This window comes from Pogona vitticeps, chromosome 4, assembly GCF_051106095.1.
Source record: "Pogona vitticeps strain Pit_001003342236 chromosome 4, PviZW2.1, whole genome shotgun sequence".
Classification (NCBI taxonomy): Eukaryota; Metazoa; Chordata; class Lepidosauria; order Squamata; family Agamidae; genus Pogona; species Pogona vitticeps.
In genome coordinates this window covers 161,841,552-161,869,339 of record NC_135786.1, presented here as the reverse complement: position 1 = coordinate 161,869,339, position 27,788 = coordinate 161,841,552, and the positions used below count along the sequence as shown (strand labels likewise).

Genomic DNA, 27,788 nt, shown 5'->3' with positions numbered 1-27,788 from the left:
AGTTTGTTCAGAAGAGACAGAGAATCAATAGAAACTTTTCACAAATAGGCTTTCCAAATGTTCATACTTAGTTTGGACATTTGAATGGCTGCAGCACACAGTTCTTCAAAGCCCCTCCTTATTGTTAATAAAATATATATAATTTCTTCCCTAAGTAAAGCTTTGCCAGCATATCTATAAAGAAGACAAATCATGGTAGTCAGAAATGAAGAAACCTTTAAAGATAGAACCTTTAAAACCATTTGAAGTGCTTTGAAAAAATAACTGATATTGACCTGTAATTACATTAATTCTATAAAGCTAACTTTCTTGATGGGGAGAGGAGAGAGTGAATTGAACATGGTGGGAATCATCTGGTTCCAAGGATTTCCTTCCATCACATCCACTTGGCAAAAAGCCTATAGCATAAATGTTTTCAATGCACAGGGGTTTTCATTGGCGACATCTTTAGATTGCAAAATCAAGGTCCACTTTGCAAATTATTATGATTTTCCAAATGTAGAATCCCACACTTGTTTCATAATACAGAAAGCAAGACTACATATTTACCGCACGATCAAGCACATGTTAATTAAAACAAAACAAACAAAAAACTCAGAAAAAATATGGCAAATTGTCACATGTATTCATATATTAAAGCTTCAGGGAAATGGATGGATAAAAGATATAAGTCTTGTACAAGTTTGTGAATATTGCATCTTAAAATCCTCACAAGATACACATAAAGTGGTAACTGAACAAAAAACAAATAAAAGGCTCTTCATCCAAATAGCAGATTTTGAAGGTCATTCAAAGTTGGTTTGCGTTAGGTATTCTACAGGTGTAGTTAGCAGGACGGTGAGCAGCTTTTAGCTGGTATAAAACATTATGACACTTTGTGTAGTCCTTGAAGAACACTACTGCATGGTATGGATTAGAACCAGAATGAAGTCAACAGTTCAACAAAATACAGACAAGAGTTCAAGGAAATGTCGGCAGTTCATTATCAGTAGTAATAACTCCCATAACAGTTCCCATTGCTACTATTATGCTACTTTCAGTAGTGTTTTATTCATAATTCAAGCAGAGGTTGCTGCTCAACAGAAGGCAAAGTAGAACTTATTAAATGCACAAACTAGGAACACCAAATTCAAGGTCCCAAGTGTGACATTTAGCAATCTGATGAGACTGCGTTTTAAAAGGTACACCAAGAGGTGTGTCAAGAGTTCTGTAACAAGTTTTCAATTATTTTTGGTGCAAAGAACGTAGACAAGAAAAGGAAAAAAAATATTCATTTGAAATCCAGTTAGTTGGTTCTTTCAAATATGACATGGGATAATGGTTTGTAACAGATGCTTATATCCTCTCTATTAAAGAAAACTGAATGGATCTGATAAATCACACATAAAAGTCTTGCAAAATGTTTAGGTTCTTTAAAAAAACTATACATGCACCTGAAATGATTATGCACTGAAAGCAAAATCCTAGGTTTCATTACCTAATTGATGATTCAACTTTCACATAACCTAATGTTGATTTTATCACATGGAGAAGTGGGACCTTATGGACTGTTCCCCAAAATAGAACATCACTGCACCCATGATAAGGCTTAAAGAACCAAGTGGAAGATATAGACAATGATATATGTGGCTCCATTCACAATGGTACAACAGCTAGACCTAACTGTGGAGGAACAGAAAGGGAAACTTTATTTCCTGCTAACTCTGCTCAGAAAATTGTAGCAGCTATTTTTTTCTGCACATCTTCCTTTTCCTGGTGCCATTTTCCAAATATTGTCTCAACATCTTCTGAAGGTTTTCCTCATTCAGCATATCAGTAGAACCAGTTGTTATAATCACAGCTGTGCTGTGTTAGTCACTTGAGAATGATCTCATCATCCTGCCTTAAGTTGCATCTTCAACAGGTGCCCTTCGCTGCCGGGCTGCTTTCTGTCTACTCCTTTGAGGAGTGGGTGATGCATCCTGTTCAGCCTCTGGCTCAGTGACTTCATTATCTCCCTGTTGAGATCCTGTATCTCCTATAAGCTCTCGTAAGAACTTGAACTTGGATAAGAAGAGCTGCCACACCACATACCAACCTAGAAAAGATGCCAGAAAGAATTACTTTGTGAGCATTAGTCTGGTAACTTACAGTGACAAAGATACACAGACCATGAATCAACATTTCCAGCTGGTCCACAGAATATTAAAGAATTGATCTATTTCCTAAAACGTATTGTACAAAATGTGCATATATATTACAGGTGTAAAATATTATCACTAAAAATGACAAAAATCTTGCAGAAGTTTGCTCTTTCTTCTTCAGTTCTGGAGGTTATAGTTTATAACTGAGAGAGAATTGTATACAAATGACAGCATAAAGGGATCTGAAATGAAATACGATATGTATAGGAATAAATCATAAACAATTGATACTGTGCCCACAACAGGGATGGTTTGTTTTCCATAGTTGTCACACAGGTTACAGAGCCCATATGTACTGAGAAATAACTGTCCAGGCCTTACATATATAAAAGAGTTGGGCAACTGCTGATCTCCAGACAATCATCACTATCATGGAACTGAAGAGCTGGAAGGGACCCTATGGATCATTCAGCCCCTGTCAAAAAGGTACAGTGGGGAATTGAACTCCCAACCTCTGACTCTGCAGCCAGAGATCTAAGCCACTGAGCTATCCAGCAGTTCATGCTGGGCTGCAATACCCAGTGTCCAACAGTACTGACTACAGTTGTACCCCGCTGGACGATTACCCCGTTTAACGATGAATCCGCTTAACGTTGAAGTTTTTGAGATTGCAAAAGCGATCACAAAACGATGTTTAGATTGGGGTTTTTTGCTTCACGTTGATCAGTTCCCTGTTTCGGGAACCGATTTTTCGCTTTACAACGATCGGGTTTCAAAATGCCCGCCGGCTTTCAAAATGGCCCCCCGCTGTTTTCTAGGACGGATTCCTCGCTATACAGGCACCGAAAATGGCTGCCGTATGGAGGATCTTTGCTGAACGGGCAGGTATTCAGCCCATTGGAATGCATTGAACCGGTTTTCAATGCGTTTCAATGGGTTTTTTAAAATTTCGCTTGACAATGTTTTCGCTCTTCAGCGATTTTGTTGGAACGAATTAACATTGTCAAGCGAAGCACCACTGTATTCTGCCCAGGGCTGATGCAGATTGTAGCCCACCTGCTACAATGTGCATCAGCCCTGGCTACAACACGTTCACCGTTCCTATGGGCCCTCTTGTTCGTGTTCTTTATTTTATACCATATCCACTCATTAGAAAGAAATACTAGTGGCTGCCAGGATGGCTTATGTTTGTTAATGAAAATGTAAAGATAAACCTTTAATAGAAAAATGGTTGGGGGGAAAATGGCGTATACTCCTCCATTTGTCAAGCTAATAGCAATCCATACATTTCCACATACATTTGTCTTCTTAGAATACCAGAACCTCTGCTTGTTATACCATTACAAGTTAAATGGGTAAACCCAATAGATACAACAGTATTATGCCTTTTAAATCAGGTGTTTTACCTTGTAGCAAAGACAAAGAATGTGTGGCACTCCAGCTGTTTTTAGACTGCAGTTCCCTTGATTCTTCACCATTGGCTTTACTGGCTAGTGCTGATGGGTGGTTCAATCTAATAACATCAGGAGGGCCATGCATTCCTTGCTATTGCATTAGACAGTAGGAAAATTATGCTCCTTTGATAACCTTATTCAACAACTCCCTGTAAAAGACAAAGCTTTTGGAGTGTCAGTGTGGTCCAACATCCAGAGTACCACGTATTCCTCAATCCTGGCCTTTAAAAAGTGGTTTTTCCCATTTAGTTTACCTGTATTACATGAATCAGTCCCCCTACATTCTATATGCAAGGCCCTGATCCATACTCTGCAACATTTGGAAGTACGCCTAACATGAACATAAGGGTAAGTCTTCTCAGTGGTGGCACTCAGATGGTGGAATTCCCTCATAAGAAACATTCAGTTATCTTTCTCTCTTGAGATTTTGTGAACAATTTGACCCTGCTTTTCCATTTTTTTAAATTTCAGCTATGGAAGACGAACAGGTCCAGTGGACTTTATGCTCTCTGCTGCTGCTGCTGTCTTAATGCCAAATGATGTATTTATCTATTTACATTATGGATCTTGTACATTTGTGACTTTAACCTGGAAGCTACCTTTGAGATCTAAAAGATTGGATATTTTATAAAAGAAACAGAGACATGCTTCCATCCCTAAATAATTGTTAGTGAAGATGCTAATTTGTGGGGTTTATTTAGAGGGAAACTGCACCACAACCAACTGTGCAAAGCATACTGTATAAGCAAAAGTCAATTAAAATATGAATTAAAAGCCAGTTAAATGCCATTCACCAAAAAGGACAGCCTTGCTAGAAAACAAACAGGATAAGAATAAGTGCACCCCGAAGGCTAATTATTAATGGAGCTCAGGTGCTTCCATAGCCAAATACATGCATTAATTTTTGTATTTTTATAATCCTTTAGTTTTAATGAGGCACCAAAACATGGAATATTGCAATTGGGTGACAGACATCTCTTACCTGAATACAAAACCGCTGTACAAGTTAAGCCCTAGTACATTTTCAGTAGCAAAAGCAACAGTGTTAAAACACATATGCACACATAAAAATGTGCTTCTTTAAAAGGAACAGGTGTGTTGCACTGCAGCTGCCAAATGCCTTCAGGGGCTCAAGCAGTGCTTTCCTGTAAAAGAAGCTTTTGGCAAAGGAAGACTTCCAAACACCTCTTCCCAGCATTTAAGGATGAGCAGCTTGGATCATCCATCTTGGTTCTAGCTGCGATGCAAGGAAAATGAGTACAACAGTAGTTATTCTTTTGAACTTCAACCTTGTATTAAGTTCCCAAAAGCAAATAATTTGGAAAAGTTTAGCTTATTCTTAAAGAGACCACCAGGGTCTGCATTTGCAAAAGAGGGAAGCCCTTTCTTTTCCCCAAAGTAATGGCTTGCCACTAGATGAGTGAAATATAAGTACAATCAATCAGTAATCATTTTTTCCCATTGTCCAGATGAAAATACAGACTTCTATCCTCTCCAGGCTGGACAGACAACTTTCTAACAGATTGCAGGGCCAATCCTAACATTAAGCAGAAGGAGACAACAGTCTCAGGCAGCAGAGGCTGGGTAGCAGCAGCAACATCAGCCTCCCACGGGTCTCTCTTGACCTCCCAGGTTAATACCCTCTGCTGGAAGATAAAATCATACATACCACACAACATTGTGGAGCTCCCCCATCCCCAAATCTGCTGCCTCAAGTGTGTAGTGGGAGAAATGATCCTACTAGAAGTGCACGTCGAGTACATTTCAACTGCTAGGCCACCAGGGATCTCCAGGTAGGGCTAGTTAAGAATCTGGTCTGAAAGTCTGGAGCACCATTGACAGTCCTGGGCAAGAGGAACTAAGGGCTCATTTCAGAACTAGGCAGCTTCCTCGGTTCCTTATGACAAAAGCACTCTTCTGATGTCAGCCTGTTCTAAGGTGCTCTGATGAGAGCTGCTCCACTTAGCTGGTTACTGAAGTCTTACTCCAACAGAATTACTGAATGATGAGATGGCCTCATAAATCACCCCCTAGGCTTTGTGCTAGAAGAACTACACTCCTTTCACCCCCAAGGCCCTGTTTTTGTATTTGAAAGAGTTGGAAAGACGCAGAAGATTACGTTTCCTCCACAGTGTGTTTTAAAAAGGAATATCCTTGGGGCTGCTTTCCTTCTTTTAGTAGCCTAGAGCTGAACTGCTGAAGCTCTGGTGGCTAGCTGGCTTGCTGCTGCCACCAGGGCTGTTGAGACAATCACACCTAAACACCCTCTCCAGCGCAGAGATCGCCCTTCGCCCTGGTTCAACCAATCAATGAAGCGAAATACGAGAAGGCTAGAGCGCATATGGAGGTGGAACCCAATGGAAAATAACCAGATCGCTGTCATGACTGCAACTAACCTTTACCAATCTAAGGTGAAAGTTGCTAATCAATCTTACTTCACTACCTGGATAAGCAAAGCTTCCAAAGCAGAACGCTTCCGTATAGTTCACGATCTATCTGGAGTTGGTCATAGCGACTGGCCTCCCACTAACATTTCACCTGACCAATTTGCAGCTTTTTAAAAATCAAAAGTGGAGGCCATCCGCCAGGATCTTACTCCCTATTTGAAAAACAGTGGATGAACCAGAAACATCCAGCACTCCGTCTTGCCCGGTGGGATTTAATCACTTTCAGCCTGTGACGTCAGACATGGTGGACAGAGTGCTTGATTGCTGTCGCGCCACCACCTCCTCCCCTAACGCTTGCCCGGCCTGGGTAATCAAAGCAGCCAGGCCTATAACATCTGAATGGGCTACGGCAATAATTAAGGAGTCTCTCCAGGAGACACTCATTAGGCCCATTAGGAAGAAACCGAGCTTGGCTCGGTATTGGTAATTATAGGCCTGTCGCCAATGTTTCTTTCCTTAGCCAGGTAGTTGAGAGGATGGTGGCCGATCAGTTGCAGGCTCTTCGGGATGAAACCAGTGCCCTGGATCCATTCCAGTTGGGCTTCAGGCTGCGCCATGGTATGGAAACGGCATTGGTCATCTTGTTTGATGACCTATTGAGGGAGCAGGTATTTTGGACAATAATCACCATAACTATTGATATATTATTAATTTAAGAGCATTTTACAGAAAATACAGTTAACAAACAAAACAAAACAAACTGCTCAAACTAATAAAACTATAGTAAATCAATAAAACACTTTATTCAAATATAATTTAAGAACAAAAGGGTAACATGTTATGTTAACAATAAGCACAACACATACATTTTCAGTTAATTTATAGGTTGAGTAACAGTTGACAATTCCTTGCCGCTGACCATGTTGGATGGGAGCTGATGGAAGTCCAAGATATATGGAAGTACAAAGGATCCTTATCCCAAGCAGAGATGCTACTTACTCATACAATTATTTTTAAGAAACATCTTTACAGCTCCAAAGGTTTTTCTTCCTCTCCAAAAAGGTTATTGTTCCAAACTCTGCACCTTTTCTCAGTGGCGAAGATTCTCTGATAGAAGTTATCATCACTTGTGAAAGGAACATAGGAAACCATTCTCCTCCAGGTCAACCTGGTTGTTAATCTAGCCCACTAGTATCTATTATTTCTCTTCTGGTCTGGCATGATCACTGGTCTCTCACTACTCACAACATGCTCCATTTAGCTGGAAATGCCAAGGAACCTCCTGGCACCAAAGCATGCCCTCAGGCACAGAGTTGCAGCCCAGAGATGCACCCAACACCTCCCACTACAGCATCCAAGCTAAATAGGTTTCTCCAGCTCTTCAGACATTTGCAAAACCCGTTTGCTGAGAAACAGCAGGACAAAATATATAGAGTGACTCCATTGTTTGGCAATGATGCTCTTTGGAGGGCAAGAAAAAGCTGCCTGAGCAGTGGGTGGGCAGGGAAAGCTGCAGGAAGAAAAGGGAAGATGATTCTGTCACATTCAGGCACTAACACAATGTTGTCATGCCCAGACAGTATTCAGGCCTCTCAGTCTTAAATACTCACCCTGGTATTGAGAGATGGTATTCAACAGAATTTGACTGTGCAGCCCCAGAATAGTCAAGAATATATACAGATGGAAACTTAGAAAAGAAATTCCTTCCAACTGTTCTTTGAGATCTCCAGCCTGCTGCTTGGATGCTGGAGGAGACTACAGTTGACATACCTCCCACACTGTAACAAAACCTTCTGATCAGCTTCGGTCATCGAAAAAGAAAACCAGATAAACAACTCTGGCCATATCTTATATTCTCTCCTCCTACCCATGTTTTTCTTTCTTTACATCCTAGTGTCAGTACAGTCAAAACTGCCATTCCCTTAGAATACCTTAGGTGTGCTTATCAAATGTAATTTTGAACCTCTCCAGGAAGCAAAAGCCATTAAGAAAACTGTGTAAACCTTACTAATCCAAGGGGGCCAGACTAGGAAAGGCTTGCAAAAGAGCACACCAGAGTTAGACTAACCATCTTAATCTTGCACTGCTGCCCCCTCCTGGTCACTTGAGAGGCAGCTGCATTTCAGTCAACTTCCCATCTTTAAAGGAGCAAAAAGGAGGAGGCTGAGCTTGTATCTCCCTTGTCACACAAAACCCATCCCTGGGCATCCTCCCCTCCTGATTCCAGCCCTCATTAAAATGCAAGGTGTAACATTTGTCCATCTATGAATCTCTCGTAAGAACATTTCATAATGCAATAGCATAATAGGAATAGTGATGCATATAAAATAATAGATAATTGTCTAATAATGCTAGCCATCATATATTTTTTTTGCTATTTGAAATCAAAGCTCTGCAGTCAAAAGAAGTGGTAGTGGTGGTACTAGTGGTGATGTCCACCAAGTCAATTGTAACTTATGGTGATCCTTTTCAGGGTTTTCTAGGTAGAGAATACTCAGAAGTGGTTTACCATTCCCTTCTTTCGAGGGCATCCGGGGACTGTGCAGCTTGGCCAAAGCCACACAGGCTGGCTCTTTGGGGATGGACAAGGGGGAACCAAACTCCCTACCTCTGGCTTCATAGCCAGATATCGAACTCAACTGCCTACATACAAAAACACTCATGGTGGTGTCATGGGTAAGGTTCTGAGTTAGGTCAGAAAACGCCTGGGTTCAAATCTCCATTTGTCCATGAGCTCATAGGCAGATCTTAAGTCAATCACTCTTTCCACCTAACCACAGGGTTGTGGCGAGGATAAAAACTGGGAAAAGGAACATGCATAAAACTGGAAAGGCACAATATTACTGTAACAAATAATAAAATAATTATGATTGATAAAACTAAAATTGTGTGAGTGTGGCTGCTTTTAAATTTTCCATAATAAAATACAGAAAAAAACTTAACTTATTATTAAAGAAAATAATACAAAAATCTAAACAGTGACAAAAATGAAAGGTAAATGACCCATCTCCAGCCCTCGAAGAAGGGTATACTTACCACATAGCATGAACAGCAGGACACAAGCCAAGGTGGCCACAATGACCAACAATGTCAGGCCAATGCTTTGCCACATTTTCGCAGTTATGACCTGGGGCTGCTCTGGTCTCCACAGTTCCGGCTCATCAACCGCGAGGAGGAGGAGGAGGAGGAAGGCAAGAGCCACATCTCGACTTTGCTCCGAGGGGGCGAGTGGCCAGTGAAAGGGCGAGCGAAAAACTCAAGAGTAGCAGCAGCAGGCAAGCTGCTCGGCTGGGAAAGCAAAGGCGCGCGCTTACGGTCTGGATGGCGATTCTTCCCGTCCAAGGTCTTCCCACCGCCAATCAAGAGGCAGGGAGTTCCAAGGGAACAGGGCGAAGCCAGAAACAGCAAGAGCTAAAATTGAACGCAAGCGGATAGGAGAGGGGCTGCAGCCGAAGCTAAAATAACCGGAAAGGGTTTTTCCAGCGTGAAAAAGCAAAGGCGAAGCGGATGGATGCGGAAATCTGGAAGACGAGAAGCCTGCGGCTGAGGCTAGCCAAGAAAGAAGCTCCGCATTATTTGCTGCCGGTTCCGAGCCTAACCACCTCCATCACTCCTTGTGAGGGGCGGGGAGAAGGACCAGACACCCGTTCCCCTCGAGGCACAGACATTTTGTTTCCCTTCCCTCACAAGACGGCCGCCGCAGAAAGAGCTGGGCGCCTGGCAAGGAGGGAAGAGCAGCCCGGGAAGGAAAGCGCTTCGTCTTCCATCACCCGGACATGGGTGATCTTCCTTTCCACCCTAGCAACAGCGAACGAACCCATGGGAAATGTAGTTTGATTTGAGGCGATTCGCCCGGCAACCACTTGGAATGGGCTCCATTAAAACTTCAATTCCCATCAAGCTCAGCGAATGAGGGCCCGCCCTCGGCCCGGCCCACGCTAGGTGCAAGATGAAGCAGAAGGTGGAAAGTTGCCAGGTCTAAATCAGTGCAACAGCTTCCGGAGACGTTTAAATAAATGACTCTTGGGGTGTATTTTTTTTTTTTTTTACATTTGTAGTGTGCGGATGTTTCCTTTTTCAAAACATTTCTCTCCCTTTCTCATAGGTTGTGTACTGGAAAACTCAATTTTTAATGAAAAAGGATTTAATAATGTAAAAAAAACTTTTCGGGCAGAATCAATTACGTCTGAAAGACAAAGAGCGAATTCTTTGGCCGCCTTAAATTTTAAGGAGGGGAAAAAAAAAACTTAAATAGAAAATGAATACATTCATGTGGTCCAGGAGTAAAATGTAAAGGGACACGCTTCGGTAATACTTTCCTCGGGGTTGTTGCCTCCCTCTTGCCCTCGGCGAGTTTACGGGAAGGGATTGGAAAAGGAGATTTTTCTGCTTCTCCCTCCTCCCACCTCTATTAGACGCACGTCGTGTTGCCTCAATTGGCAGATTATACCCGTTTGGAAAGGGTGAGGAGGGGAGAAAAGGTGTTGCAATCAGCGAGATCAGAGGAATTGAAATTCAAGTACAAACATTTAACGGCCATCAACAAACAGAGCCTTCCCCTGATGAGCTGGCTTAACATATCTACCGCGATAAGGGAGTTCATATCCCAGGAGATAAGAGATGAAAGTTTTGATGACTCTTTTTCAGCTGTTTCACCTTAGGATCTCTCTTTCAAACCCTTTTGTTGAATATACATACATACATACATACATACATACATACATACATACATACATACATACATACATACATACATACATACATACATACATACATACACCTTCAGGTGAAGCAACAGACCAGGGAGAGAGGAATGTTTTTTAATACAGGTTTTTGGATATTGCCAGTTGTATCTATTGATTATTTTGTCAGAGACTTGAAAAAAGTGGGGAAACACGGGGTCTGCGACCTCAAGGTGGCCCATTCTTGGACAAAAGAATTTTACAGAAATCCAAAGCACCTGAAAATAAATTAGCTTTTATATCCTGGATATGGATAAAAGTTGTGGTTTTTTTTTAAAAAAGTATTACATATTTTAACCCCTTTGACACACATATTAATGTGCTCAGAGGGGGCTGGTTGAATGTTTCAGGAAGCTGAAAACAATACTGTGTGGAATAGCAGGGACACTTGGAGTAGAATGGTCAAAACTGAAGCACTAGACTAATCAGATGCATCTGTCCTCAGGAATTAGTCATGTCAGCAAAAAGGAATTGATAGTTCCAGTGATGAAAGGAGTGGAGAAATGCTTGAAGGGCAGCTTCCGGGCAGCAGTGGCAGTGGGTGATGACACTGGTGGGTGATCTTTCATAGATAGCAGCATTGACACTTAAACTGATTCTTGTTAGTACTGTGCAAAAGAGGAATAATAAAACACTTCTGGATATTTTGTCTCTCAAAGTACTATGATTAGACAACATGACGTGAAATGAGAGATAGTGCTGGAAGATTAGACTTCCAAGTCAAAAGGCACTCAGTTGCTTGGGAAGAACAAAGAATAAGTGTGAATAGCACTTTCACTAATGAAGCAACTGGACTAAAGCCAAAAGGATGTCTAGTTGCTGAAATACAAAAGAGTCAGAAGAAAGGGCCAGTGCTGCACATCACATATAATGAGAACTTGAAATGTAAAACATAAGGATCAAGAGTAGCTTGAAACTATAAAACAAGAAACAGAATGTTTAAACATTGTAGTGTTTCGTGGGAGAGAGTAAAATGAACTGAAATATGTTAATGTTAGTCAGACAGTTGCAAAATGTTTTGCTCCAGAAACAACACGTTTACAGGCGTACCTTGGTTTATGAATTTAATGCATTCTCCAGGACATTACATAATGCAAAAAATTGTAGCAAAACATGGTTTGCCATAGGAATGGGGGCAGCGCTATAAACCTCCAGGCACAATGCATCCTGGGGAGACTTGCCTTGTACTGCGGGAAAAAAATCGTAAACTGAGGCATTATTTTCAATGGATTTCTGTTTGTAGACCGAAAATTACATTAACCAAGGTGTTCGTAAACCAAGGTACAGTGGTGCCTCGACTTACAAACCTCTGAATTATGACCATTTCAAGTTACGACCAGCTCCAGCAGCAAAAAATTTGCTTCGACTTGCAGCCGGAGCCTCCAGTTACGAACAGAAAAAGGCAGGGGGAAAAGGTGGGGAATTCAAATTGCTAACTGTTCATAGGCGAAGAGGCTGCTTCTTTGTAGCTCTTTTGCCCCAATGGTTAGAGTGAGTGCAATCGGAGGAGGCTTCGGACTGCCTGGTAAGGTAAGGTGCTGCTTTCTGATTTTTAAAAACTGTTCTGGTTGGGTTTTTGCAGTGTGGTTTTGGGCTGGGGGGGTTATGTTTCTGTGCTGTGATGGGTCTTGGGGGTTTGGTTGCTTTTTGTTCCCCCCAATTTCTGATGAGTCTTGGAGTGTTTGCTTGCTTTTTGGGTTTTCCCCCCATTTCTGATGAGTCTTGGGGGGTTTGGTTGCTTTTTGGTTTTCCCCCCATTTCCGATGGGTCTTGGGGGGTTTGCTTTTCTTTTTTTTTCCCCTCTTCGGCCAGAAGGGATTAATCGCATTTCTGATGGGTCATTCATTCATTCATTCATTCATTCATTCATTCATTCATTCATTCATTCATTCATTCATTCATTCTGGTGATTTTTTTTCTTCAGCCAGAACGGATTAATTGTATTTCAATGCATTCCTATGGGAAACAGAGCTTTGACTTACAACCATTTTATGACCAGAGTTCTGGAACCAATTAAGTTTGTAAGTTGAGGCACCACTGTATTACTGTAGAAGAAATGGTCACTATACTAGTGAGGCAAAATGTAGCATAAGAATGTAGCATTAGGGACTATAATAATGCAAAGCCTCACAAAATCGATCTGGCCAGGCCAACCAGATGTCATGGAAAGCCTATTAACATAACTTTAATTAGTTCATCACTTATCTTTCCTTTTAGGGATGTGTTAACTGGGATGTGTGGATAATAAATGGGTGATGGAATGCAGAAGTAGGAAATGAAGCAGAACTAAACTGGCTGAAGAATATGGCCAAGGAGCCAGAAATGAAGCGGAAGAGTGACTCAAATGAATTCCGCTATGCCAGCAGTTTGTTTATTGCAAAAATGTGCTTCAGCCAACATAACAGATGGGTTATACATGTGGATGACACCAGATGGCTCATACAGAAATCAAATACACTGGGCAAAATTCTTTGCACCGGGTACAAAGGAGTAAGTGCCAGAAATGTTCAATTTATACTAATAAAAAGCTTCCTACCACCCTTTTTAGATTCTGATGTTCCCTTTTGCCTTGGGGAAACCTTGACAGCCTTGTAGTGGAGGGAGGAGGCTTTAAGAGTGAAACATGTCCTCTGGATTGCCACTGGTGGGATTGGGAGTACCACTGCTGATCTGGTGGCAATGTTTTACTTTTAAAACATCCGCCCGTCCCAACTATGATTTTTCTTAGTTCTATGTTTTAATGTGAAAGTTGGACGGTAAAGAAAGTTGATAAGAAAACATCAGTTTGTTTAAAATGTGGTTTTGGAGGAAGACTTTCGACCTTGGACTGTCAAAAAGGTCAAATAAGTGAGTTTAGAACAATTCAAACCTGATTCTTCACTAGAAGCTAAAATGACTAAACTCAGGTTATTGTACTTTGGACACAAAAAGGGGGAAACAGTAGAAAAAGACATAGATGTAGCATGAAATCAATTGACTCAATTTAGGAAACCTTGACCTTTCATTAGTGGGATCTGGGATGGGCTGATAATGATAGGATTATCTAACGGTCATTAATTCAGTGGGTTGCCACAAGCTGAAAGTGACTTGACAGCATTGTATTGATGTGTTTCTTAAAATACCTCTGAACTCACCTCAGGAAACTTGCTTGACATGAACAACTGCCATGTGACTCTGGGACAGAATTGTTTGAACTATCCACAAAATCTTGGTGTGCAGCCTGTTTTTGTTATGGGCCATCAGGTTACCCCTGACTTGTGATGACCCCATGAAAGAGCAATCTCCAAAATGTCCTGTCTTCAACCACTCCACTTAGCTCTTGCAAACTCAAGCTTGTGGCTTCCTTTAGGGCAGGGGTCCCTAACCTCTGGTCTATGGCCCGGTTCTGGGCCATGGCCTTGGCAGGACTGGGCCACAGAGACAGATCCCCTGCCCCCTGCATACACAGATGCTCCCCCGCCCCCCATGCACTCACCCCATGTGACACAACCGCTCATGCACACACATACGGATGCACCCCCTCCCACATGCATCCTAAACAGGTCCGTGGTGCCAAAAAGGTTGGGGACCACTGCTTTAGGGAGTCAATTCATCCCATATTTGGTCTTCCTATTTTTTGGCATGGAAATAACGCTATCACTCAAGAGCACCCAGTTAAATTAGCTTGCAGTAGGTTCAGGACAGACAAAAGGAAGTGCTTCTATACATACTATTCATTATCAATTTGATATTCCTCTGCCTCTAGAAATAGCAATGTGTGAACTGCTACCATTTGTTTTGTTTTAAAAGGGCAAAAAGCACTCAGTTCATTACAGAGCTTACAATCCTACATAGGTAAGGCTAGTAATGTGAAAAGGAAAAAAAATCCTGATAGATGCCTTATTTATTTATTTATTTATTTATTTATTTATTTATTTATTTATTTATTTATTTATTTATTTATTTATACATACATACATACATACATACATACATACATACATACATACATACATACATACATACATACATACATACATACATACATACATACATACCCCGGCTATCTGGTCATTGTGATCACTCTAGGCAGCTTCCAAACAAATAAAAAATAATAATTTTCTCAATACTTCAGATTTGTGCTTTGATAAACTTCAGCTGCTAAACTTCAGTTTTCTTCCTATAGCCTATAGGTCCTAATTCATCATGTGCCATCAAGTTGATTCCAACTTATGTCAACCTTCGCAGGGTTTTCTAGGTATAAACTACTCAGAAGTGGTTTATCAGCCTCTCTTTCTGGTAACACTGTGTGACTGTGCAGCTTACTTGGCTAAACAGCTGGTAGGACAAATGTGCTCTGGGGTGATCTTGGCTGGCCTTTCTTTCAGGAGGCACAGTGGAGATCTGAACTCCGAACTTCTTGTTCTGCATCTAGCCACTCCAAACTACAGAACTATACCAGATCTTAAAAGGCCCTACACCACTATACTGTAAAAATGACCAATGGGTTGCACTCTGTTGGAACTGTCCATTGGGAATCACATAAATCTATCCTTTTTAGTTGTAGAAATCTCTTCCTTTTCTCCCAGGATTTGAATTCTTTGATGATGGACTAGAGCAGCAATGGTGAACCTATGGCACGTGTGCCACAGCTGGCGCACAGAGCCCTGCCTGCGGGCACACGAGCCGTAAGTTGCCGGATTGCTACTCCCCACGCGCAGCCAAATCTGCAGGGGCGGCTGCAGCCACGGTGCAGGCACTTCAACAGGCGGTGAGCCAGGATCTGGAGCAGCTGGCACTGGTGGCGGATCCAGAGAGGGGTCTCAAGGGACCTCCGAGACGCCACAGCCACTGCGGCACACCACCCACTGGTTTGTTTAATTCCCCCCCCCCCATTTGGGCACTCGAGCCCAAAATGTTTGCCGCCACTGGACTAGATGCTTCACATGCAGCAGTTCTCAGATTCATGCCCTGGTTAAAAGCATCAGGTAGCAGATGGCCAGAAACACCCTTTGGCAGAGACCCTGAGAGTGGCTGCCAGTCAGAGTAGATATTACTAAGCTACATGCAGAGCTTAGAGAAGTTGCTCTTTTGGGGCACAGCTTTCAGAAACTCCAAGCCAACTTAGCCAACTAAAAAAGACTTTAAAAAAAAATTAAGGAAAGGAACTTTTCCAAGCCCTAGAACACAGAGAAATAGTCTAACTTAGAATAGGGTATATTGTGCTGTCAAATCACTTCCTATTAATGGCAGCTCCACTAGAGATTTTTTTAAGGTCTGTGAGGTGTCCAAGGAATGATTTATTTTTGCCATCCACTTCACTGAGTTTCCATGGCTGAGCAGAGATGAGAACCCAGGTCTTCTGAGTCCTAGATTGCTATGTTATCCACTACCTCACCCCTGACAAATTAAGAGAGCTTCCTGAAATGGGTGGCCTGTGGCCTGTTGGGTTCTTGCCACATTAGGCAAAAATGGGCCAATGGACTGAAAAAAAAACGGAAGCGCCCTCATCACCTTAATGGTTTTGGAGAAGTGAACGGTGCAGGGTTTAGGGAAGAAACAGGCTTTGTTGCTCGTCATTTGCCTATGGTAACAGACATAAAAAAAGAATCTTGTTGCATCTTAGAAATAAATATTTGATGAGTTGATCCTTGTGGTGTCCGTCTAGGTCATGAATATTAATGTGCTATCAGCATAGACCAATGAGAGTGCTGGAGAGGCGGAGTCACGAGATATAGGAGTCTGCATGGGGAGGAGAGAATTAAATTGGAGATTGGGAGATTAGAGGATTGGTGAATTTGGAGTTTGGAGTGGAGAGAGGGAGTTAGTGGATGAAGAAGGATGTTTTGTTAAGAGTTAACGACAACAATTGTACCTTCATCACCTGTAATAATAAACAACTTCTATTTGGTTCTTTTTAAAATGGACCTCTGTGATTTATAATAAACAATGTTGATGTAATCAGCTGGCAGCAGCGACATGACACGTAGTTTGTGCCCTTTGATTGGTGGAACAATCAAGGGATAGACGGGAATGTGACAATCCTATTTGATCAAATACAGTCAAAGCACTCCTCCAAATCACAAATATTTTTTTAAATGCACAATCAGAAACAATTAAACATATTAATTATTAAAAGCCATAAAACAAAGCCCTGTTAAAAAAATTTAAAAAACACATTTTAAAAGATAGAAGGACAGATCTACAATCCTGTATCGGTTTCCTTGGGAGTATCTGACTGAATTCCAAGGAACTTTTTCTCTCAGGAACTGTATTGCTGTGAATAAGACAGTGAAGTCCAACAGGTAGCTGAGATACACAAGACTCACTGGAAAAGTCAGTAATGCTTGGAAAAGTTGAAGGCAGCAGGAAAAGAAGAAGAATGAACAAGAGATAAATTGACTCTATAAAGGAAACCACAGCCTTGAGTTTGCAAGAGTTGAGCAGGGCTGTTAATGAGATGACATTTTAGAGGTCGCATTCATAGAGTTGCCAGAAGTTGGAGGTAACCCGATGACACATAACAGCTGTGAGGCACCTAGTAGTGCCAGGATGGGCAATTTGTGACCCTCTACATTTTGTTGCACCATAGCTCCCAATATCTTTCACTACTGGCTATGTGCACAAGGGCTGATGGGAGTTGCTGTTGGGTCAGTTCAGAAGGGCTGCAGGTTGCTCAATTTGGTCACAGCAGGCACAGATGAATATACTGTAGTGTTAATTATGAAAGAGCAATCTGTAGAGAAGTCAACAGGAAAGCAGCTCTTAATCCAGACAGGGTAGGCAGGTTCATGTTCCATTAACAGCTTTATGCTGATTAGTGGGTGATTACACATACCTCATTGTTTTGGCTGTGAATTCATAGCAGGGTTAGCTAAGGACAACATTGACTTTGTCTCCGATTAATAATTGTCTACATCCTTAGCCTCAGTGCCCTGTGTTTGTTTAGTATATAACAGAGCTTCAGGTTTTGACCTAATTTGATCTCTGACCCCAGGCTTCCATTTCTGTGGCTTGAGGGAATAAAAATTCATGTCAATTGGTATTTGTAAGCTGGCACCTGTCCATTTTTGACATGATAGTGAAGTAGCATGGCTGCATTTTTGGTGGAGGCATGGGAATAAAATCAAAGATACTGCAGGCCCACACTTGTTACAGAACTTCCTTCAGAATCCTTTTTTTTAAATGATACTCTATAATACCACAGTGGAGCTAATAGGCATGTTATAAGACCATGTCAAAGAGTAAAAGCAGGCCCAGTCCTGACAGCACTCATGGACACAAAATTCAAATCCCAACAAATAGTACAGTGGTGCCTCGCAATACGTCGACCCCACAGTACGACAAAACCACAGTATGATGACTTCTTTGCGATCGCTATAGCGATTGCAAAATGATGGTTCCTATGGGGGAAATCCACTTTACGATGATTAGGTCCTTGCTTTGTGGACCGTTTGGATTTATCTGACTCCGCAAAATGACTGGCTTCCCTTCGCAAAATGGGTGTTTTCCGGACAGAAACTTCGCAAGACAGGGATTTTAAACAGCTGATTGGTCCAGATAGGTGGGGTACAAATAAAATAAATAAATAAATAAAATAAATAGATCTTCGCTGGACGACTAGGTATTTCCCCATTGAAACGCATTAAACGGTTTTCAATGCATTCCAATGGGGATTTTTTTCCGCATGACAACGATTTCGCTGTACAGCGATCTTCCTGGAACGGATTATCGTCGTCATGCGGGGCACCACTGTACATGAACCTTCAAGATTAGTGTCATCAGGGAAGATGTTACAGATGTACAGTATATCACAGAAGTAAGTAAACCCCCTCACATTTCATAAATATTTTAGTATAACTGTTCATGTGACAACACTGAAGAAATACACTTTGCTACAATGTAAAGCAGTGAGTATGTAGCTTGTATAACAGTGTAAATGTGCTGTCCCCTCAAAATAATGCAACACACAGCCATTAATGTCTAAACCTCTGGCAACAAAAGTGAGTACAACCCTAAGTGACAATGTCCAAATTGGGCCCAAGTAGCCATTTTCCCTCCCTGGTGTCCAAATTGGGCACAAAGTGTCAATATTTTGTGTGGCCACCATTATTTTCCAGCACTGCCTTAACCCTCTTGGGCATAGAGTTCACCATAGCTTCACAGGTTGCCACTGGAGTCCTCTTCCACTCCTCTGTGATGACATCACAGAGCTAGTGGATGTTAGAGACCTTGCACACCTCCACCTTCCATTTCAGGATGCCCCACAGATGCTTGATAGGGTTTAGGTCTGGACACATGCTTGGCCAGTCCATCACCTTCACCCTCAGCTTCTTTAGCAAGGCAGTTGTCGTTTTGGAGGTGTGTTTGAGGTCGTTATGTTGGAATACTGCCCTGCGGCCCAGTCTTCAGTATATCGCAGTACATGCTGGGATTCATGGTTCCCTCAATGAACTGTAGCTCCCCAGTGCTGGCAGCATTCCTGCATCCCCAGACCATGACATTTCCACCACCATGCTTGGCTGTAGGCACGACACACTTGTCTTTGTACTCCTCACCTAGTTGCCGCCACACATACTTGACACCACCTGACCTAATGTTGCAAGCTTTGGGTACTTTCTGGACTGCATTTTCCAGACTTTGCCAGTTAACATGGCAAATAGATATGGGATATTCGTTTTCATATTCATATCCCAAGGGATACAAATACAAATATTGGCAGCACAGGTACCAGCGGAAAGTGATCTCTTCCCTCAGAACCCATAAGTCCACTTATCACTCTCTGTGTGGCATGCAAGGCTGTGGTCAGTCGCATAGTGCCAATCACAGAAGTAGCCTGGCTGGTGCTTTCCCACCTCTCCACACAGCCAACCACTCAGTAGCAGAGTGGAGAGACTCTTCATCCCACCTCCTTGCCAGAATGGTCAGCTGTGTGGAGAGGTGGGGAAATGCCAGCCGGGCTACTTCCACAATTGGCACTATGTGACTGACCACAGCCGTGTGCACCCCACAGAGAGCGGTAAGTGGACCAGGAGGGGCTGGGGGGGTAGGGTTCAGTTTCCACTGGCACCTGTGGTGCCAATATTTGTATTTGTATCCCTCGGCATACAAACATGAATATCCTATTTCCAGGAAGGCTGGAGAATTCCCAAATAGGTATTCCAGCTGTTGGTGCCTGTTAGATGAAGTTTACTCTTGGCTGTACCAGGCTGGAATACTGAAAATCAAGAAGGAAACCTGACTGCACCAAACTGCATGAATGACATCCAAAATATTACAAAAAAGAAGTCACAGACTGGAATAACTCTGGCCACTAAACAGAATGAATAAATGTACTTAACATTTTAAAGAATGCAGTAAATGCCACAAAGATAGTGTCCCTGCGATGTTTTAAAAAAGGGTTACTGTATTTATTTTTTTATTTTTAATGTTAAGCATGAGACGTCTGTATGTACCAGCCAGCCTCTCAAGTTCCTGGTCCTCTTAGTGCCTCTACAGGCTTTGAAATAAAACCTGTCAAATCTTACAATAGATGTCAATTTTTGGTAAGTCAGTACAACACAAGTGTTTCTTGTATTACTAAATCCCATGAACAACATTAAGAGGAAAACAGCAGTGATATACAGCAGAAGTAAGTATACTCCTTATTGAGTCGATGGAAAAGATGACAACTATCTACTCAGACTCTGAGAGTTGTGATTGAGCTTGTCTGTCAAGGTCAGGACCAAATTTACTCTTAGGAAGAGTGATGCAGTGACCTCATGTGTTAGATGCTGGGAGACAGCAACATGTTGCCAGAGGAAGAAGCTGTGTGCCATGAGCCCTGTGCCACACTCCCCAAGTTAGTCTGCTTCATCCAAGTGGACTGAACATTGTTTCCTCATCATTGTTGAAGCAATCAATACAGTCAGCTTTTACATGTGGAATGGAAATGGGTGCCATTTTGTTCATTGCGTCAGGCACGAAAAATGTCTTAGTCCAACCTTGATCAAGGTAATGTGTTCCTGTCAAGAATTAGAGACAATATCTCACGTGGCAATGGGAGAGCTAAGTACATTCTTTGAAGCATGCATGAAACATGGTGGAAGAATCTCAGTCACATTCAACTAACCTTGTTAAATCCAATATTATGTACTCGTAGGCCATTTTGGTTCATCTCCTTGTGGTTATGAATAAGACAGTGCAATAACAGGGGAGGCCACTAAATGGCAGCAGAGGTTTAGCAACATTCAACAAAGAATGTGTGAGGCTAATAATAGCTTGTACACAGGGAGGGAGAGAGCTAGGAACATCCACCTTCTCAGAGCGCCCAGCAACTCTGCTTGTGCTGGTTGGAGCTTTCTTGACAACCTTTTCAAGTTCTGCAGAAATCCCTTTGATTACCTCAGCAATAAAATATAAGTTTGAGTCCTCCCAGATGAAAACAAAGCTTGGGAAACATTTCGCTTTCAAACTACAGCTTTGGACTACAAATCATCCTCCTACTTTGGAAAAAAAACATATATCTTTTTTGGTGCTACAAATTGGTGTAGCCACCATGTCATGTAAGTGGGACAAGAAGCAGAAGAAAAAGGAGATGAAATGAAGGAAGTGGGCAAAGTGCACTGTGAGGAGAAGGAGGATAATAAGTTGGTGGGAGGATGGCGACATATAGGTGGGATATGTCCCCATCCTGGAAAGTTCCACTGAGCTATCATGAATTCAAGCTCCTCTTCACCCTGGTTTGGACCACAAATCCCCCAGCCAGTATGGCCAATGGGGATTCTGGGGGAGGAAACTAGTGGCACAGATGGCAACAAAGTGAGGGTCATTGTAGGGCCACCTACAGTATCCATGCCTGCACAGCTGATATGAAGAGTGACTGGTGGCCATTCCAAGCTGTGCCTAGATAGGTGGGAGAGGGAAAGAAAAGATGGCAAGGGCTGATGAAAACTTTGCTTTGCAGTAAGTAAAGGTGATCTGTTGGTGTTGCTCCTCTACAGAATGACATGGATGCAGATCATGCTCTACAAGAGAAGAGCTGCCTTTCTGAACCATATATGTAATCTTTAGTGGAAGAAGCAGATGGAAACTTGTCTGGAAGAATTGGTGGGACCTCCATTCCAGAGGACCCACAACCTTAACATTACAACATGTGCAGTGCAGACAATGATTTATGCAACTATATCATTCAGAGTTCCTATGCCACTTCAACCTTAAAGAACTGATGACTGGCAGGCACCTCTTTCACCATGACAACAATCTTCAAAAAGAGAAACCCTGCCTATTTTGTGTGTGTGTGTGTGTGTGTGTGTGTGTGTGTGTGTGTTTGCTAGTGTGCACAATTTTAGTGAGAGATCAAGGTAAGAAACATTCCCCCTAACAGACATGCAAAGGCAATGCTTTTTTATGATGAAAACAAATTAAGTAACCTTGTTAACTTTCACTTTTTAAAAAACGCAACATTATTTAATGTAATACATTTTCTTTCAAGACTGCAGTCCACCCAAGGAAGTTCCTTTGTAAAGTTTCATAGTAAAGATAATGTAAAGTTCACCCTGTAGACCATTATGCAAAAGTTTTGGAAGCCAAGATTCCTTTTAACATAGATAGATCTGTGCTGTTAGTTCAAAAATCCAGCAAACTGTATTTAGTGGGTACCGAAATGAAAAGAAAACTGGTTGTGAAGTTTGTGAATCATACAAAGAAAGAACAATTTTTAAAAGCAATCAGACAAAAACAAGACCAGCTGGTTTATAGGGACAGAAAAATTCAGATTTTCCAGGATTTTTGTAAAGAGACTACGAAATGGCGAGGATCTATGCAGCCGGTTACAGCAATTCTGAGGAAAAATAACATCAGATATCATTGGGGCTACCCAATTTTTTTGAAAATCTGGAAAGACAAGATTTTGTTTAAAATCCACTCCTGCGAGCAAGGTTTACAACTGCTGAAAGATTGGAACATTTATGAAGGAGAAAGTCAGGAGTTAATTCCAACCACAAGCAAAGAACTAGAAGGCTGAACCAGAAGGAAGAAGATGGACCAGTTTTTTCTTATATTTTTTTATTATTCTATCTTATTTTTTATATCTTTTATTTTTTTTCCTTTATCTTTCTCCTAATAAAATCTTTCTTATATATATGTATGTGTATGCATATATATATACACATATATGTTTCTCTCCTCCCCTCTTTCCCCTCTTCTAATTTTTGAGGTTCTTTTTTGTTGTTTTTAAAATAGCTTTATAGAATAATACCATTTATTTATTTTACTCTTGTTCTAATTATTCTAAACACACTAAATTTAGATAGTAAAAGGGGTAACAAAATTAAAATTACTAAAAACTAAATATAAACTCTTTAAAGGATTCCAGTAAGGGGAAGGGGGGAAGGAGAAGGGTATTCTTATTCTTATTTTTATCTTGTTACTATTGTAGTATTAAACATTAAGTAGAAATGCAAAAGTTAAATGAAAAGATCAGAGGCAAGGCTCCGGTCATGGTTCCGCCGGACGATGGTGGCGTCTCCCCCCCACCTTTTGCTCATGCCAGTGGTCATGGCATGGGACCATGGTGGAGAGGATACGAATGTATATGTTCACAAAATTGGTGAAAATCAATTATGGGGTGTTGTTTTGTCTGTTTTATGTTGTTGGTGGGAGGTAAGGTTACACACGGGACCTATTGGAAAGAAAACTTTTGAACACATATGGGTAGAAAAATAAGACTTGCAACTTTAAACGTTAAAGGCCTCGGATCAACAGTGAAAAGAAGAAGAATAGAAGCATTGTTGAGGAAAAACAAGCTGGATATCGTCTTTCTACAAGAGACTCATCAATCAGAAAAAGGAGTCAATGAGTTAAAGATGAACAATATCGACATTTATGAAAAAAATTTTGGAACTTCTAAATCTAGGGGTGTAGCAATTATAATTTTCAAAAACTGCGAATTTAAAGTAGAAAAGGTAGTAAAAGATTGTAATGGTAGATTTATAATAATGCAAGGTAAAATGGGGTTGGAAGAATATACTTTGGTAAATATGTACACACCTAATAATAAACAAGGTGAATTTTATGATTTGGTTTTTAAAGAAATGGAAAAGGTAAAGAAAGGTTATGTTATTATGGCAGGAGATTTCAATATGGTTATGGATAAGATAAAAGACAAAACTGCATACAGTCGGAATGATATTTATCATAGAAACACAATATTAAGTAAAAAGATAAAAAATAACCATTTGAAGGATATTTGGAGAGAAATGAAAGGTGATGAAAAAAGATATACTTATTTTTCAGTTGTGCACAATACTTACTCTAGAATAGATTATATATTTACATCTCAGGATTTAATTTCTAAGATTGTTGATACTGAAATAAACCCTATTAAAATAACAGATCATGCATTGATGTTAATAGAGATTGAAATAAAGAAAGATTATAAAGACTCCAAAAGATGGAGAATTGATAACAATATTCTGCAGCATCCAGAAATAATAGAAAAGATAAAGAAGGAATGGCTAGAATTATGGACAATAAATGAAACAGGAGGTGCTAAGCCAGGCCTGTTGTGGGACACAATGAAAGCAATCACAAGAGGAATAACGATAAGAGAATCGTGTAAATTAAAAAAAATTAAGGAGGGACATGTGAAAAAAATAGAAGAAGATTTGAAAAACTTAGAAAATAGATTTTTTACAGAAAGAGATAGAAGAATATTAATAGAAATTCAGGCTAAGAGAAAGGAATTAGATAATATAGAAATAGAGAAAGTTCAAAGAGATTTGATGTATTTAAAGAGACATTTTTTTGAATTTAATAACAAAAACTCAAAATTGTTAGCTAAAATGTGTAAAAATAAAAGAGCAAAAAATTCAATAGGGATAATTAAAGATCAAACAGGTAAAAATTGTAATATAATGAAAGAAAAATTGAAGATTTTTCATGAATTTTTTCAGAAACTATACAAAGGAAATAACATAAAGAAAGAATGTATAGAAAAATATATAAACGATAATTTAAAAACTAAATTATCAGAAAATGATAAAAGAATATTAGAAGAAGAGATCAAGGAGCAAGAGATTGCTGAAGTCATAAATAAATTAAAAAATGGTAAAACACCAGGTCCTGACGGATTGGGTTCAGAATATTATAAACACTTTAGCACCATTTTAATACCTAAGTTAAAAATGATTTATAATAAGATAATGGAAGGAGAGACAATACCAGCTTCATGGAAGCATTCATTAACGATTCTCATTCTAAAACCCAATAAGGATCAAACAGATCCGGGATCCTATAGACCTATATCTTTAATAAACCAAGATGCTAAGATTTTTACCGCTATATTGGCAAATAGATTAAATAGATTTATAGCAAATTATATTAAAGAAGACCAATGTGGTTTCATTAAGGGTAGACAAATGGACAATTTAACTAGACGAGTTTTAAATATTATACATGAAATAGAAAAAGAAAAAATAAAAGCAATGATTTTATCATTGGATATATTTAAAGCCTTTGATTGTGTTGAATGGTCAACACTAAAACTTCTTATAAGAGGTTGGGGATTTGGTAAAAAGTTTAGAGGTGTTATAGATCAATTATACTTAGATAATACTTCAGAAATAATAGTTAATGATGGTATAACGGAAAAGATCTTTCTAGGCCGAGGTACTAGACAAGGCTGCCCACTTTCACCAATATTGTTTTGCATGATTATAGAATTATTAGCTAACGCAATAAGAAATGATAAATTAATTAAAGGAACAGGTAAAAATGAAATGATTAAAATTAATTTGTTTGCTGATGATTCCTTACTGACTATTAAAAATCCATTAGAGAGTATGGAAAACATTAAAAACCATTTAGAAAAATTTGGGGAAATAACAGGTTTAAGGATTAATTGGCAAAAATCACAAATGATGATGTTTAACTATAATATACAGGAGCAAGACATGTTTGTGAATAAATATAGCATTAAAATGTGTAATCTTATCAAATATTTAGGTATAAACATAATTAGAACAACTCAAAAATTAAAAGAGAAAAATTTTAATAAATTAAAAAATGAAATTAAAGATAAATTGCAAGAGTACGCCAAATTGAAACTATCATGGTTTGGGAGAATCGCTTTAATTAAGATGAAAATATTACCGAAGATCACTTTTTTATTTAGGATGCTCCCAATACGATTAGAAGAAGAGGATTTTAAATATTGGCAGGGATTAATTAATGGATTTTGTAATCAAGGCAAAAAATCTAGAATAAATAAAAGATATTGGTATAAGGCTCAAAAAAAAGGAGGTTTAGGTATGCCCAATGTTAAAAATTATTATATAGCAAATCAATTAAGAGTTATTGGAGATATTATATTTAATAAAGAAAAATTAATTTGGTGGGAGATGGAATCTTCAGAAATAAATGGAAATGCTGAAGGATACTTGTTTAATATACTAAAGAGAAGTTCAATAAATCAGATTAAAAACCCCTTTTTAAGAAACCTGTTAAATATTTGGAATAAATATAAAGAGAAGTTTTGTCCCTTAACTTCACCATTAAAACTAGTGACTGAGACAGAAAACTTTCCTACAAATTTAAAGGATTTAGTAGAATTATTTAAGAATAAAAGGGTTGCAAGATTGAAGGACTGGATGGGTAACATGAGATCGAAGGAGTTGATTATGTCTAAACTGCAATCTAATAAACTATCATGGTATAATCTTATTCAGTTAGACACCTGGACAAAGGATTGGTTGAAAACTAATGGTAAATGTAGAGAACTTACTAAGTACGAACAATTTCTGTCATCACATGAAGATATGCAAGATACAACTTTGAAAGGAATAGTAAGTAAAATATATAATATAATTTTGGAACAAGAGGAAAAAGAATGGGGAATAGAAGGTTTAAAATTAATTTGGGAAAACGATTTAAAAACAGATATTAAAATAGAGGATTGGACAAAAATGTGGAGGATGAGAGTGTTAAGATTAATGTCAACAATTACATTAAGGCTAGTCTTCCACCTTCTTTGGACCCATGGCAATTTGCATACAGGAAAAATAGATCTACTGATGATGCTGTGTCCATTGTACTCCATACTGTATTGAGCCACTTAGAACATCAGGGAACTTATGCGAGGCTGTTGTTTGTGGATTATAGCTCTGCTTTTAATACCATTCTACCAAATAGGTTGTTTTTTAAAATGATCAACCTGGGATTACCTCAGGAGATCTGCATGTGGATAAAGGATTTTCTGACAGATAGGCCACAGTCAGTAAGGATGGGATCTCACCATTCTTCTACCCTGGTACTAAGTACAGGAGCTCCCCAGGGCTGCGTGCTAAGTCCCTTCCTCTATTCCCTGTACACATATGATTGCACCCCACTGTATAACACCAATGCAATTATTAAATTTGCGGATGATACGACAGTGGTGGGGCTCATAAATAAGAACAATGAGTCTGCTTATAGAAAGGAAGTACAAAGGTTGATACTTTGGTGTAAAGAAAATCATCTCACACTTAACATCAAAAAAACTAAAGAACTCATAATTGATTTTAGGAGGAAGAGATATGTACATTTACCACTGTACATAAACGGTGAGGAAGTGGAGAGAGTTGGTAGTTTTAAATTTCTGGGTACTTACATCTCAGAGGACCTCTCATGGACTATAAATGCCAACATGCTAATGAAGAAGGCACAAAAGAGGCTGTATTTCCTGAGAATGCTCGGCAAGTTAAATTTATCTCAGCATTTGCTTCTGTCATACTATCGTAGCACCATTGAGAGTGTCCTAACCTATGGCATTCTGGCATGGTTTGGGAGTAGCTCTGTAGCGGACAAAAAAGCTCTACAGAGAACCATTAAAATTGCCCAGAATATCATCGGGCTCCAGCTACCAACCCTGGATGACATCTTCACATCCCGCTGTCTAAGGAAATCACATAGCATCCTGAGAGACTCTTCCCATCCTGCTTATAACTTTTTTGAACTGTTACCATCTGGCAGAAGATACAGAACAATTAAGACTCGGACCACACGTTTTCTCAATAGTTTTTATCCCAGAGCTATAATTGCAATTAATAATGAGCTTAAAGACCACCAGTAGTGAATAATTAGTTG

The 27,788-nt window shown here is 39.9% G+C and overlaps 1 protein-coding gene across 1 annotated transcript; it reads right to left on the bottom strand.

Annotated features, from left to right (window-relative positions):
• Nucleotides 1-604: 604 nt before the first annotated feature.
• On the bottom strand, nt 605-11,890 carry SMIM13 (small integral membrane protein 13). Its single transcript, XM_020797120.3, has 2 exons — nt 9,001-11,890; nt 605-2,077 (listed from the first exon to the last, which is right to left on the bottom strand). Exons 1-2 carry the CDS (start codon nt 9,074-9,076, stop codon nt 1,884-1,886), a joined length of 270 nt encoding a protein of 89 aa, XP_020652779.1. The 5' UTR covers nt 9,077-11,890; the 3' UTR covers nt 605-1,883.
• Nucleotides 11,891-27,788: the final 15,898 nt, after the last annotated feature.